The 13666-nt window shown below is 39.8% G+C and overlaps 2 protein-coding genes, 1 long non-coding RNA gene and 2 pseudogenes across 3 annotated transcripts; 3 read left to right on the top strand and 2 right to left on the bottom strand.

Annotated features, from left to right (window-relative positions):
* The first annotated feature begins 573 nt into the window (after positions 1-573).
* Positions 574-2241, top strand: LOC130702222 (uncharacterized). The gene is made up of 4 exons (XR_009421351.1): positions 574-693; positions 764-947; positions 1010-1347; positions 1449-2241. It is a non-coding gene; the product is annotated as an uncharacterized LOC130702222 (long non-coding RNA).
* A 4239-nt stretch (positions 2242-6480) lies between these two features.
* On the bottom strand, positions 6481-7117 carry LOC130702198 (histone H2A-like; annotated as a pseudogene).
* Positions 7118-7239: 122 nt separating this feature from the next.
* On the top strand, positions 7240-7878 carry LOC130702203 (histone H2B.1/H2B.2-like). The gene has a single exon (XM_057523868.1). It carries the CDS (start codon positions 7267-7269, stop codon positions 7636-7638), a length of 372 nt encoding a protein of 123 aa, XP_057379851.1. The 5' UTR covers positions 7240-7266; the 3' UTR covers positions 7639-7878.
* A 520-nt stretch (positions 7879-8398) lies between these two features.
* LOC130702214 (histone H4) lies at positions 8399-8752 on the bottom strand. The gene has a single exon (XM_057523879.2). It carries the CDS (start codon positions 8740-8742, stop codon positions 8431-8433), a length of 312 nt encoding a protein of 103 aa, XP_057379862.1. The 5' UTR covers positions 8743-8752; the 3' UTR covers positions 8399-8430.
* A 271-nt stretch (positions 8753-9023) lies between these two features.
* On the top strand, positions 9024-9437 carry LOC130702193 (histone H3-like; annotated as a pseudogene).
* Positions 9438-13666: the final 4229 nt, after the last annotated feature.

The raw sequence follows: 13666 nt of genomic DNA, 5'->3' as shown, positions 1-13666 counted from the left end.
GTCAATGTATGTAGAGAATTAATTAGAAATCTGACCGTTAGATGGCGAAAGCAGTAAAACAGAAAAAAGGCTTATATTGTTTTTTTTGGGGTAAAACGGATTGCCATACCTATCTAGTAAAGTTAAAATATGGCAATCCGTTTTACATAAAAAAAAAAAAAAAAATGGCGGAAAAAAAAAAAAAAAAAACGCACTTTTTTCTCTTTTTTCTACCCGTAGCCATCTATCAGTCGGTTTCGTTATTACAGGCATGTAAGCAATTTCAGTTAATTGTATCCCATTAGCAGTTAATTGAGTAGCGTGGCTGGAGAACAACGCGTGGCTGGAGGAACAATTGAAAAATGGATAAGATAATAAAACAAAAAAATGGTAAGTATAAACATTATTATATTGGTTTTCAATTATTAATTATTGTTTATTAGATCAAATTATGAAGCTGCAGGCCCAATTATTGGAACAACACAAAAAAATAAATAACAGCAAAGCTTAGGATGGTAAGGCCTAATATGTAATGATTCTATTTATTTGCTTTTATTCATTTGTGTTTTGTAGCTCAAATTTTGAGTCTACATGCTCAGTTATTGGAAAATAAAAAAATTAGAATGGGACACTTTCCAAACAGTGAAGGAGGTTTTTCCAAACTCATCCCTAACTGAATGTGAGCATGAGTTGGCGTTAGGCGAACACAGTCAGGTACCTAAACTTTTCAAATAAGAATTCAAAATAAGTATAGAATTTTAACAAACAATTATTTATTGTTAAGTTATTCAGTCTACCACCTGACAGTGTGTTAAAGTTAAATTCTGTTAGTGCTGCACTAAAAGAATTGTTAGTAATAAGTCCATGCAGCGAAGGAAGTGAACAATTGTGGGACCTTATTTGGGCTGAAAATGGGTGTGGTACGGAAACCCAGAAATAGCACGTGTTCAACATAAAACATGAATTAGGTACTTTTCAGTTTTTTGTCTATCGAAAAAGTATTTTTAATGCTATTATTTTGCATTCACAGAATTTTAGTGGGGGATCAAGTCAAGTCTGGAAGTGTTACAGGATGGAAGAGTGAGCCTACAGTTGAAAAACACTGAAAGTGCATTACCCTTAAGGTATGAGGTAAAGTAATAGAGTATGCACATTGTCTAATGAGAAGTACCATCTTGTGTGAATGAATCCTGTATAACAGCAATCTTTTATAGTTCTGTCACACCTAGAAGCCTCAAATAATTCTGCTTCTCTTGCTAAAGAACAACTTGTCCTTTACGTTCAGAGTGTTGGTGAAGCTGGGTACTTAAATGGTCCTAAAGATGTCATTGGCATTGCAGCGATGAACATCATACATGGGCTTTTTAGGTATGAAAGGAATTTTCTTGAAAATTTTTTGAATTTATGACAAAGCATTTCTCCTGCTTTTTGCCAACCATGTCTAATCTAAAAAAAAATTTATCCAATAGGAAAGGATTTTCATGTACTGGGAACACAACTATCAACAATGCAACATTCTACAGGTGCTAGTTTATCATTCAAGAGCCTTATACAATGAAGTTAATCTGCAATTTGTATGTCCTTTCCCAAGCTTCCACCAGAAGTTGAATCTATGAGTCATGTAAGTTCCATGATCAACAATTGATGTGTTTAACGGTGTTTTTTTTCTTTTCTCAATATAGGTTAATAGTAACATTGGATCTGAAAAGATTCTTGGTTGGGGCAAGACACTGAATAAATTGTATTGATTGGATGGATGACATGACATTGCTATACTTAATTCGGATTCCCCAGACGGTATTTGATATTAAAAAAATTGAAGTGCATATCTGGGCTCCCTTCTTTTCTGAAGCCCCGTTTCCCCTTGACTCATAATAAGCCCGTAGGGGGTCATGCCCCTACTGTACGGTATATATAAAAACAACATATACCGAGGTTTGGAGGGCTCTGGCCGGAAAGGGGACGTGGGGTGCCGCTTCGTCCGATGATGTGTTCACGGAGGGTGACGTGGCTGCCCACAAATCCGAACTAAAGGTTAATCGCTCCTGTAAAAATGTTCCAAATCTTCAGCTCTTCTTCCGGCTTCTCTTAGCCATCCCATCTCTTAGCCATTCTCTTAGATTTTCCAGGCAAAATTTCTAGTAACTCAGCATTTGGTACGATCTTTACTATAATTTTATACAGTATCCTGCATGTCTCATTAATAAAGATTTAAATCCTTTTATAGATTGACACATTAGTGAGGAAGGCTCAGTTTAGTTCATCATATTGTAGTTTCACCCCATCTGTCATTTGTACCAATTGTAGATATTGTCCATAACAAGTCTTCATGTTTACATTCTTGCCAGTGGTGCTGATACTTTTTTTTTATCACAACCGCTTGTTTCAGCTGTTCCAAGTATTGAAGCATTACTTATGCAAGTACTTAGAGAGGGCTGCCCATTACAAAAGAAGAACACATCACGGTATGTTATGAAATGAATAGATTTTTAAAGAAAGAAAACTTTTAACCTCTCCTGTTCCTCATAGATGCTGTGATGGTATGTTTGCAAAACTGGAAAAAATTCTGTGCTATGGTGGCCTTAAGTACGTGCTCAACAATTTGAAAAATGTGAACATCAAAAACAGTTGGTCAGAATTTCAAACGTCAAAAGTACTTATTTCTGGAAAATCAGTTAATCTACATGCTGATTTTCTGCTGTTCCATCAGTCACTATGCAGTGTGTTTGGACAACCTAAGCATTCTTGAATCGGACTGCTTCAGTTTACATCGAAGTTGTATTGCTTGTCATGCCCGGTGACCAACTTCACAGGACTATGTTGTAAGTTAGTATCACTTTACAAAGCCAAATAGGTGTAACAAAGTGCAACTCTGTAAATTTTTTATTCGGAATTATTTTATTGCTTTGTTTTTTGTTGTACATTGTACAGCAAATTTAGATTACATGCCTAGTATGAAAGAGATCAAGTATATTTCCGAAATTGGCTATCTCAATTCGCGACTTCCGAACTCATCCTCAGTCTATCATTCTGATGCAGGGGTCCTGAAAGAAGTTGGAACGTTTTGAACCGTCTCAGCCAATAAGTCTGTCTCTTTTTTTGTGACTGGAAACCCATGATTATAACTAATTAGAATGCCATTTATTGTGTTATTTGCATAGGTATTAGAAAATAGGTAGTCGCTTAATGATTACTTTCTTCGCTGCCCGTCAACTTACCATCCAAGCAAGCACTATGTCTGTCAAACCATTAGCTGAATACGGTTAATACCAGTAGTTCGCCAAAACAAGAGGTAAAGAAGGATTGCACCGATCCTTATTGTATATATATTGATAGGCAAACGTTTAAAAATTGCTTCATGTTTCGTTTTCTTTAAATAGGTTAAGAATCGTACTGAATCAAAAGAGGTATTTATTCGAACCAAATTTCATAATGATAACGGTTGGAAGCCCGAAGGAATTTTTGAAAAATGCTTCCTGCCCATTACCTTCAGTCGTTGCTGCGCCCCGAAAACAAAGTATTAACAGTTATATAAATTGAAGTGCATATCTGGGCTCCCTTCTTTTCTGTGGCCCCGTTTCCCCTTGATTTTTAATAAGCCCGTAGGGGGTCATGCCCCTACTGTGATCAGCAGTAACGGTTGTGAGTGCGCTGTCTGGAAAGGGGACGTGGGGGTCCTCATGGTCCGATGATATCATTGGAGGGCTGTGAGGCTACTCAAAAATCCGAATTAACAGTTAATCGCTCACGTAAAAGCTTGTCCGCAACCTTCGCTCTTCTTCCGGCTTCTCTTAGCCACGCACCGGGTAATCTCCCCGGTGAGTCAACTGAGGTAGTGTCTCCCCCTACCTTGGTTGACAGCAACTTTGAAATCGGCTATTTTGCCATTTCAAAGTTACTAGTCTTTAAATTGTGCAGAATATTGTCAATACAAATTCTTTAAAAAAAAATTTGCTTTTATTATCTTTTTTACTGTCGTACTGTTGCTCTGCACTGTTCACTAATGTGAACATTGCCTTATTTATGTCCCAACGTCATTTTATGGACGTCTACGTTATATTTTCAATTTATGCTGTTCCAAATCTTCCCAGTATTTCGTCGTTAGATGATTTCATTGTTTATGGACAATGTACTTTAATCTCACTTCATAGAGATTCTACAACTTTAAGTGCTTTTATGATATTGAATAGCATTCATGCATTGTATATCAATATTTGACATTTTGAGTTATATGTATTTATTTCATTTCATTTTGACTCTTTAGAGGGTTGAACTCTCGATTTATGACGTGCGACGCCGATGCTCAACCATAGAGCCATGAGACTTATAAATTTGTTAACTATTTTTCCATGTCTTTTGAAGGAAACCTATTTGCACTTGTAATAATATTGTTGCGCCTCCCAACGCAATTTAATATTTCCGTCTCGTAATGTCACCTAGAAATACAATAGAGTGATTAATTTTTTGGACAAAGAAATATTGTCTACAGTGGGAAACGTAACTCAATCCGCTGGCACATAGGATCCATACGTGACTCGAACTCTTGACTTTCGATTCCCGTAGTCAAACGCTCTACCACAGAGCTATTAGTATTACGTAATTTCCCGTAGCGTGCTAATACGATACAGCGTAACGTAAAATAAGAAACAGTCGGGCTTATTTTTAAATCTGACTGTACATCAGATGGCGGTGCATGATAAGGTTATAATAATAGTATATGGTATATCTTCATGCTATGATCTATATTTACCAGGTACACCTTCCCATTAGCGTGATACATAATGCTAGTAGTCTCTGTTAACGAAGTAGTGTCAAAGTATATCAATTCGCGCGATCAACCAACAGTAAAATAACAAAACAAGAACGAAAGAAGCCACTAAACCATTTCACATATGATTAAAATGCTTAAAATGTTTGGCATATTAATGTTCATTTTTTAGTTTTTGCGAAGTTGGAAAAAAAAATTACCGGAAGTGACCGGAAGTAGACTATATCTCCAGAAATACTGGGCCCACAACAAAACGAATATGGTTTTCGTGATCCTCGTGAAATTTAAGGTGTGTCTGACCTATTTTGACCTGTTTTTGGCGAAAAGTCCAATTTGGCCAAAATCGCGATTTTTCCTGAACTATAGTTCAGGGAAATTTGCGATTTTTGACGATTTTCGGGTATTTCCTACTGACACATGGATTCGACCCCAAATTTCACGAGGATTACGAAAATGTGGTTCTTTTTTCATTCAAACCAACAGATAGTGAGTTATTAGGCATTTTCAAACCGGAAGTTGTACTGAAAGTTAAAATTTCGAAAATTTAAAAAATAAACTATGTTCTCCTTGACAAGTTACAAAAGATGTGCGTAGTTTCAAACGTAAACTATAGTAAATGACCATAACATGGCCTTTCAAAGTTCTTAAAGTTCAGTTTTCAGGTACGACCTGTATACCACTTCAAATCACTACTACACACATAATAATCGAAGTAGAATGCCAGAACAAATAATAATAATAAGGCTGTGTGGTGTATGTGTACACAAACACACACAAACAACAAAAAACAAACAGAAATAACGATACCGTTCAGACGAGGGAAACTCAAATACACGTTGTCAACCTAAAAACCAAGTAAACAATGTGAATCACATGACAACAAAAAATAACAATAGTTCCATTTCACACGCTAGAGGCTGATGAATCTGCAGCGCCATCTAGTGGAAATACTGTTTGGCCAGGTTTTAAAATAAGCCCGACAAAATAAGCATCGCACTAGCGCTGTAGCGTACTGGCGCGCTAGCATTGCGTCAAATACTCGGTGTATTTCAAAAACAATTAACGTAATGAAAAAAAAAATAGCAATTTTTCCCGGAATTAGCATTCAATTTTGAGTATACCCTGTGATTTTTAAACAATTCCAATGAGTGACAGTTTTTTCGGAAAATTTTTTAAAGCCCGACCGAGAAATGTCGGGCTTATTTAAAAAAAAAAAAAATAAGTATGTTTATTGCTACACCGGCATGGTTCCAAAAAGATCCCGCTATGAACGCCACAGGTAACGTGGCCCATAATCGTAAAAAAAGAAGCCAGTATGTCTAAAATATCTCTTGATTTAAAATTTGTAACTATTTTTCATGCCAGAATTCGCGTGTTTTTCTAATTTTGGTTGGATAAAGGGAACTAAAAATAGTAGCTGGCTAAGCAAAAAATCATGCAAGGTGAGTGGGTCAACTCGTCGAAAAGGATCGGGCTAAACGTAATACCGTGCGGGATTTCCCAATTCATATTAATGTTGGAGTGGTTGATCGTTAAGACTTTGGTATGAAACAAACGTCTGTACTGGGCAGCTATGCGCACAAACGTTACGAAACCCAAACCAACGTCAGACTCTAAACTCATTTGAATCTAGCAAACTAGATTTCAAATAATGACGGTGGCAAATTGTCGTTTCTGCAGTGTGTGGTGGCCCTGAGAAGGGCCGTTTATCAACAACACAAGTAAAGGAGGAATTAAGCCTTGGCGGGCTTGTCGGTCTTCTTGGGCAACAAGACGGCCTGGATGTTGGGCAGAACACCACCTTGAGCGATGTATGGTAACTCCGGAGAGAAGTTTGTTCAACTCTTCGTCGTTACAGATGGCCAATTGCAAGTGACGGGGGATGCTACGGGTCTTCTTGTAGTCACGAGAGGCGTTACCGGCCAACTCAAGTACCTCAGCTGCCAAGTACTCCATGACAGCAGCCAAATATACAGGGGCACCGGCACCAACACGCTCAGCGTACGATCCTTTACGGAGCATACGATGGATACGACCGACGGGGAACTGGAGTCCGGCCCTGCTTGAACGGGTCTTTGACTTTCCCTTTACTTTACCACCTTTGCCGCGACCAGACATGACAAGTATGTTCGTTAGATCAGCTAGTTCCTACACAGAGGAAATTGTTAATAATAGTAGGCTTGAAACTGCTTTTATATACCCAGTTGGACGGTAAATGGAAAAAGGCACTAAATCTTTTTAGCCAATGGCCAAACTTCTTCTTCAAAATTCCTACTTGTTTGGCATAGAATATGCTACAACGCCTTCTGTTTCCAATGAAAAGCTCCCCATTGGGTCTTAACTACTGAAACATCTGCTTTAATCTGCTACCCTCACTGGTCCTAGCTACAGGAAATTGGCTACCTTCAGGTAGACGGCTGTTTGACTTCTGATACAAATACAACCAAAAGACTTACGGTTATTACTACAATTTTACAAGTACGAGGATTGACACCAATTTACATTAAGTAGTAAGGAAAATGCCCCCCAAGGTTAGTGGAAAAGCTGCGAAAAAGGCTGGCAAAGCTCAGAAGAACATTGTTAAAGGAGATAAGAAGAAGAAGCGCAAGAGGAAGGAGAGCTACGCCATTTACATCTACAAAGTGTTGAAGCAGGTCCACCCCGACACTGGCATCTCCTCCAAAGCCATGACGATCATGAACAGCTTCGTCAACGACATTTTCGAGCGCATCGCCGGAGAATCTTCTCGTCTCGCTAACTACAACAAAAGGTCTACAATCACGAGCCGCGAAATTCAAACGGCAGTCCGTTTGCTATTGCCGGGAGAGTTAGCCAAACACGCCGTGTCCGAAGGCACCAAAGCTGTGACCAAATATACTAGTACCAAGTAGATCATTTCTCCTGGCTATTTTGGTACCAAACGGCCCTTTGCAGGGCCACCAACTTGTTAAAGAGCTGGAATATGCTACGCTTCTCTTTAAAGCCTTCTAGTTTTTTTTTTGCTATGGTTGTGGTGTGACCATTTCTATACGGCTGGAAGGCGTTTTATTGGCAGATTTGACAAATCGTTTTAATAGACGATAATGTTACTAGGAATTAAAAAATAGAATACAAAAATGGGTTCCTATTGACTTATATCGTTAATGTTTACCTAGTTTACATGTATGTACTGTCGGCCTTGTCCTTATAAAGAAGGGTAGAATTTCAAGTTCATGTTTGCATCCTCCCAAGCAAAGCCCGACAAATTAGGACGTCAGGTCAGGTGGAGGAATCGTCAGCGAACATATTTTTGCGTTTTATTCCTCAGAATTTATTGCGAAATGACTACCCAATGCAAGAACTTTCAAGGGCAGCGATACCCAGGAAAATTCCGAAATGGAGGGAAGGTGCGGAACAAAAAAATGAATGTTAACAACCACTGTTACGTAAATGGTCCAACGCATAATTAATAAAAATGCTAGATAAACAACTGCAATTTAAATTCATTGTCTAATATTCTTCAAACATTGTTTCATTCGTATTCTTTAAACATTCTCGAGGCGTAGGTGGTACCCCTACCCATACACTCTTGCTCTTTACTTCACGGTGATTAAAGTTTGAAAGCAGTCAGAAATTTTCTTCTTTGCGAAATGGTGGCCCTGAAAAGGGCCGATGAGTCCAGAAGCGGTAAAACAGTTTGAAATTTAACCGCCGAAACCGTAGAGAGTGCGGCCCTGGCGTTTCAGAGCGTAGACGACATCCATGGCGGTGACCGTCTTTCTCTTGGCGTGTTCCGTGTAGGTGACGGCATCACGGATGACGTTCTCAAGGAACACCTTCAGAACACCACGAGTTTCCTCGTAGATCAAACCAGAGATACGCTTGACACCACCACGGCGAGCAAGACGACGGATGGCGGGCTTCGTGATGCCCTGGATGTTGTCACGCAAAACTTTACGATGACGCTTGGCGCCTCCCTTGCCGAGTCCTTTACCTCCTTTACCGCGACCAGTCATGGTGAGAATGTTTTAGAGTCTTAAAAAGTACTGAATGATAACTTTTTGATCTGGCTTCTGCCTTATAAACCTACTAGCCCCACTCTCATTGGCCAGCACCTGCTTTGCCCTACGGACTCTACCCCCACCTCATATGTACCGAGAGGCTTTGTGTTGCTGTACCCTATTGGTTTTTAAATCTGACCAATGGCGTGAAAGGACCAAGGTTTTAGGCACCAACTCATCCTATATAAGTTCAACATCCTCTCTGAGTTTTGAATTCCTAACAACTATTCTCCACTATGGCTCGTACTAAGCAGACCATTCGCAAATCCACCCGGTGGCAAGGCACTCCCGTAAACAGTTGGCCACCAAGGCTGCTCGTAAGAGTGCCCCGGCCAGCACTGGTGGTGTCAAGAAACCCCATCGATACCGCCCGTACCGTCGCTCTTCGTGAGATCCGTCGCTACCAGAAATCGATTGAACTTTTGATGATTAAGTTGCCGTTCCAGCGCTTAGTACGTGAAATTGCACAAGACTTCAAAACGGATTTGCGTTTTCAAAGCTCAGCAGTCATGGCTTTACAAGAGGCAAGCGAGGCATACCTAGTAGGTCTTTTCGAAGACACCAACTTGTGCGCCATCCACGCCAAGCGAGTCACCATCATGCCTAAGGACATCCAACTTGCCCGCCGTATCCGTGGTGAACGTGCATAGGTGACATCTGTAATGCGCTAGACAAAACGGCCCTTTTCAGGGCCATCATAATTTTGTGAAAAGCCAACGCAAACGCCAATATTTTGCTGCTTACGACATACTTTTAATTTACAGTCCAGAACATTCAAATGACTAAGGAGCCAAGTTTCATTTAAACTTTGTATAAATATCCAAAAAGAGATCAGGTGTATGGCTATTGTAACAATCCATTGCTGTGGACTTTATCATTGTCGTCTACAAATGTAACTGAATGTGTTTACGTCACAATGTCAATGACGAAGGCAAAGCTAGTAGTCTTGCAAAATCACAGCGCCTACTGTTCGTCGATTCAACTTTTCACAAATGGCTACTGATAGTCATCAAATATTTTCAGAAGTAAGACTTACCAATTTGTTGTTTGATGTGCACACAGCAACCCGTTGATCATGAAGAGTGATCTCGTTGGTCTTTTCACAAACATCCCCATTTTATTTTCGCACAATGGTATAGAATCACCTCTATGCAAGGACTCGTAGACAGAGTCTACCTAACATCTAGCACAACCACAATTTAGGCTACACCTTACAGAAGCTACAAATCTCAACTTGGGTTGCAGAGTTGCCAATAGATACCTTTACAGATCAACCACTGAATGTTTTATTTGCATTTTGACATTTCAAACCCTCAAAACAACCAGTGGACTCTTGATTGTTGCTGTCGTCTTCTTTTAAAATTTTTTCAGATGCGATTGAACAACACATACATAATAATAAACCACAACTGTAAGAAAGCTATGTTATAATCGGGTCACTTGTGAAACTTATCGGGTTTTTATCGTTAGTTATGGAACCTCTGATATTGCAACACTACTAACCACGATAGTTGAACACGCTCCTCAATTGGCGACAGTCAAAAAGTGCTGGCTACTTTCATCTGCTATTCCTGCTAGCGGTCAGTCCGTCACTTGTATGTCACTATCACACTGGTATATCACGTCGCAATAGTCGCTGTTTTTTTGTTTTTTTCGGCTGCAATTTCGCGATGTACTCACACAACGCCATCTATACAAGCGTCGGTAACAACCGCCTCATATACTACGTTTTTGGTTTGCTTCTCGCTAGATGGCAGGCGATTCGATTCAAAACAAACCATCGGCAATAACACTCACGTAAAAAAAAAGTGGGTATAAAGTTGCACACGGTCGCTAATTGATTGACTTGCTTTCTGGCTTCTGCCCCCACGAGTTTATTTATTCATTTATTCCTTTTTTGTTCTTTGTCGAGATGGCGACGTCACATGCCACGAAGCCTGCATTATTGAATGGATTCCTTTCCATGTAGATGTGTGCAACCTTTCAAGTCACCACGCCATCAACTTGGACCCGCATCGAACGAGAATTATGACAGACTGGGTAGAAGGGCAGAGACACAACCACAATCAAAGTTTCAGGCCAAGAGACCCCACCGCTATTGATGAAAAATTGTTCGTGCTCTTTTCTCACGACCGTTAAACAACAACAACAAAAAAACAAAAACAAACCCAAACAACAAAAACAAACAAATCTATAAACAAGCTATACAGCTATAATATAAGCACCGATGAGCTAGATGCAGTCATCGACCTGTAATACGATCGGGAAATTAGAAAGACAAAAGAAACGGGCCTCGCTCCAGGCGGCGGATAAACGAAGCTGTCAACCGTTGAACGTGACCGACCCATACTACTTAAGCCCCAGCACAGTATATATTTATATGTATAAATGTACTGCCATTGTGCCAGCGGACAGCAGAAAGGCAACGATAACAACAGCGAAAAAAAACAATAACAAATAATTTCAAGAAAATGAATCAAGCGAGGTGCTGCGCACTGTTCGTCGTGATCCCGAAAAGAAAAAAAAAAAAAATGAAGCCATAAATCGCTGGCGGCCACAGCAACGAAGGAAGACGAGAGCTAAACTAAGGAAAGGGGAAAAAAAAAAAAAATAAAATAAAATAAAAAGGGAACGAAAAGAGTGTGTGTGTGTGTGTTAAAGTGCTTGGTTAGCTGAAGGTTAAATGGCTCGGCTAATGGAATGGCTGGCACAACGTCAACACGGCTCTATGGGTTCTCCCCCCCCCCCCCCCCCTTGTTCTCTCTACATTCTTCCTACACCCAAAAAGCTCCCGGCTCGTCCTTTTTTTTTTTTTTTTTTGTCCATGGGACGTAATCATTTCTTATGCCTTACGTTAGACCCTTTTGTTTTTCATCTGGTTCGTTTTTTTTTGTACCCCTATAAAAACTAGTAGATTATTACAAACTATTCCATTTGGGTTCAATCGCCCGAAACGACCGGTCCTTTCAAATCCTCGCTATAACTGAATTTTTTTAGACGACTTCATTTCTTTTTTTCTTTTTTTTTTTTTTTTTCTCTAACTATTTATGACATTGGGCTGCAAAGTCTTACAAGCGCTATTTGTCTCCCTATCTCTCTCTTCCCTTCCTGGGTCTATGGAACTATGAATAAGGTGGGAGGGCATACAACGAAGGGGCTATAAATATACATATAGATTTCAACCGCCGGGCCACCTCTGTTTGACTTCCCCCCCCTTCTCCAAAAGTCTTGTTCCCGGACATTTTTTTTCTTTTTGTTTTCTTTTCTTCTTCTTCTTCTTCTTTTATATGCAAAGGAGTTTACATAAGGAATATGGCACCATCGGTGCACCGGCCTCCACACCCAAAAGTGCAATTAACCTTTTTTTTTTTTTTTTTTTTTTTGTAATCCCATAAGGGCCCAATTTTCTTCTTTCCCTCTCCAAATATTTGACAAAATCCTAAAGAATTGAAATATTTACACAGGCAGTTTGATGTTCGCGTATTTCAATTTTAAAATGCATTTCTTTTTTTTTTTTTTTTTTTTTAGATCCTCAAAATGATGGGTGTGGTTATGCAATCATTGCCAAAAGCTACAGCCCGCAGTTAATTCATCCTATTTTAGGGCTCCGTTCATGGCCGAGATACATCCAACAAAAAAGATGTTGACTGTCAACGAGCTTGCGCATGTACCTCATCGAATTTCTATGTTACACATATGCAGAATAGAGTAGAGAGAGGGGGGGGGGATCTCTATTTCATTCTCCCTTTTTGCCGTACACTCTGTCTACATGACATTGTCAGTCGTTTTTGAATAGATCGATGGGTGGAGTCGTTCTACGGTAGTGGCTCTCTCTGTTTCTCTCTCCAAAAAAGGACGTCAAAAGGAAAAAAAGGAATGATTTTTATTATTAGATTTAAGCTATATGTATATATATATATATATATACTTATTTTATAAGCATACACATATGTATATATGTGTGTGTGGAGGTGGAGAGAGAGGGAGAGAGAGAGAGAGAGAGAGGTCCGCTAGAAGAAACACATGATAATACTGGATCCAATTAGTTTGGCTGAACATGCCAGTCACATGACCTGCCTCCCTTTCCCCCCATTGCGCAGTACACACACACACACACACTGTATAACGCAGGGACGGGATAACACGGGCGAAATAGGAATCAAAATAAGAGAACACGAAAAAAGAGAAGAGAGAAAAGAATGAAAGAGTATATGGAATATATCAAGAGCAAAGAGAGAGAGAGAGAGAGAGAGAGGCGGGTTCCATCAATACCCCGAGCTGCAGCAGCAGCAGCCAAAAAAAAAAATAAAAATAAAATAAAATCCGCACGCGGGACTAAATGTACAGAGGCCGCGAACGTGCTGCTCTCGCTGTATGTTGCACACACACACACACACACGAAAAGCCAAGTTGAGTAGGGCGTGGATATGGATGACCTCTTTGTCGACCCCATCACTAAATAGAGTGGATCGATGATGACGGCACAGTGTATATACATCAGATAGACTAGATATAGGATAGAGATAGATCTGCTCCATTATATCCCTCGCCCTTCTTTTCTCTGACTTGGCTAGCACATTCACAAGAGCAACTTCCCCCCTCCTGTTCCACTATCTCCGTGTGTGTGTGTGTGTGTGTGTGTCTCTCTCTACCCTTTTGTCATGTGTGCGTGTATAGAAACGGTTCGGATATATTACACATTGTCTACCATTTTTTTTTTTTTTCTTCATCTTTTCTTCTCTCGGTTTAAGTGGTTTAAAGATTTCTCAGCGAATTGTCGTGTGTGTGTGTGTGTGTGTGTTTTTTTCACCCTGGAAAATGATGTGGGCCCATATTGGATGCATACGATTCGGGATGCTCTATTCAAATGTGGCCCTCG

Source organism: Daphnia carinata, chromosome 6 (genome assembly GCF_022539665.2).
Source record: "Daphnia carinata strain CSIRO-1 chromosome 6, CSIRO_AGI_Dcar_HiC_V3, whole genome shotgun sequence".
Taxonomy (NCBI): Eukaryota; Metazoa; Arthropoda; class Branchiopoda; order Diplostraca; family Daphniidae; genus Daphnia; species Daphnia carinata.
Note: the sequence above shows the minus strand (reverse complement) of the source record. Positions and strands in the feature narration are given on the sequence as shown.

Excerpts from the sequence above, each read along its gene's own strand:
- LOC130702203 (XM_057523868.1), top strand. The coding sequence starts at position 7,267 with ATGCCCCCCAAGGTTAGTGGAAAAGCTGCGAAAAAGGCTGGCAAAGCT.
- LOC130702214 (XM_057523879.2), bottom strand. The coding sequence starts at position 8,742 with ATGACTGGTCGCGGTAAAGGAGGTAAAGGACTCGGCAAGGGAGGCGCC.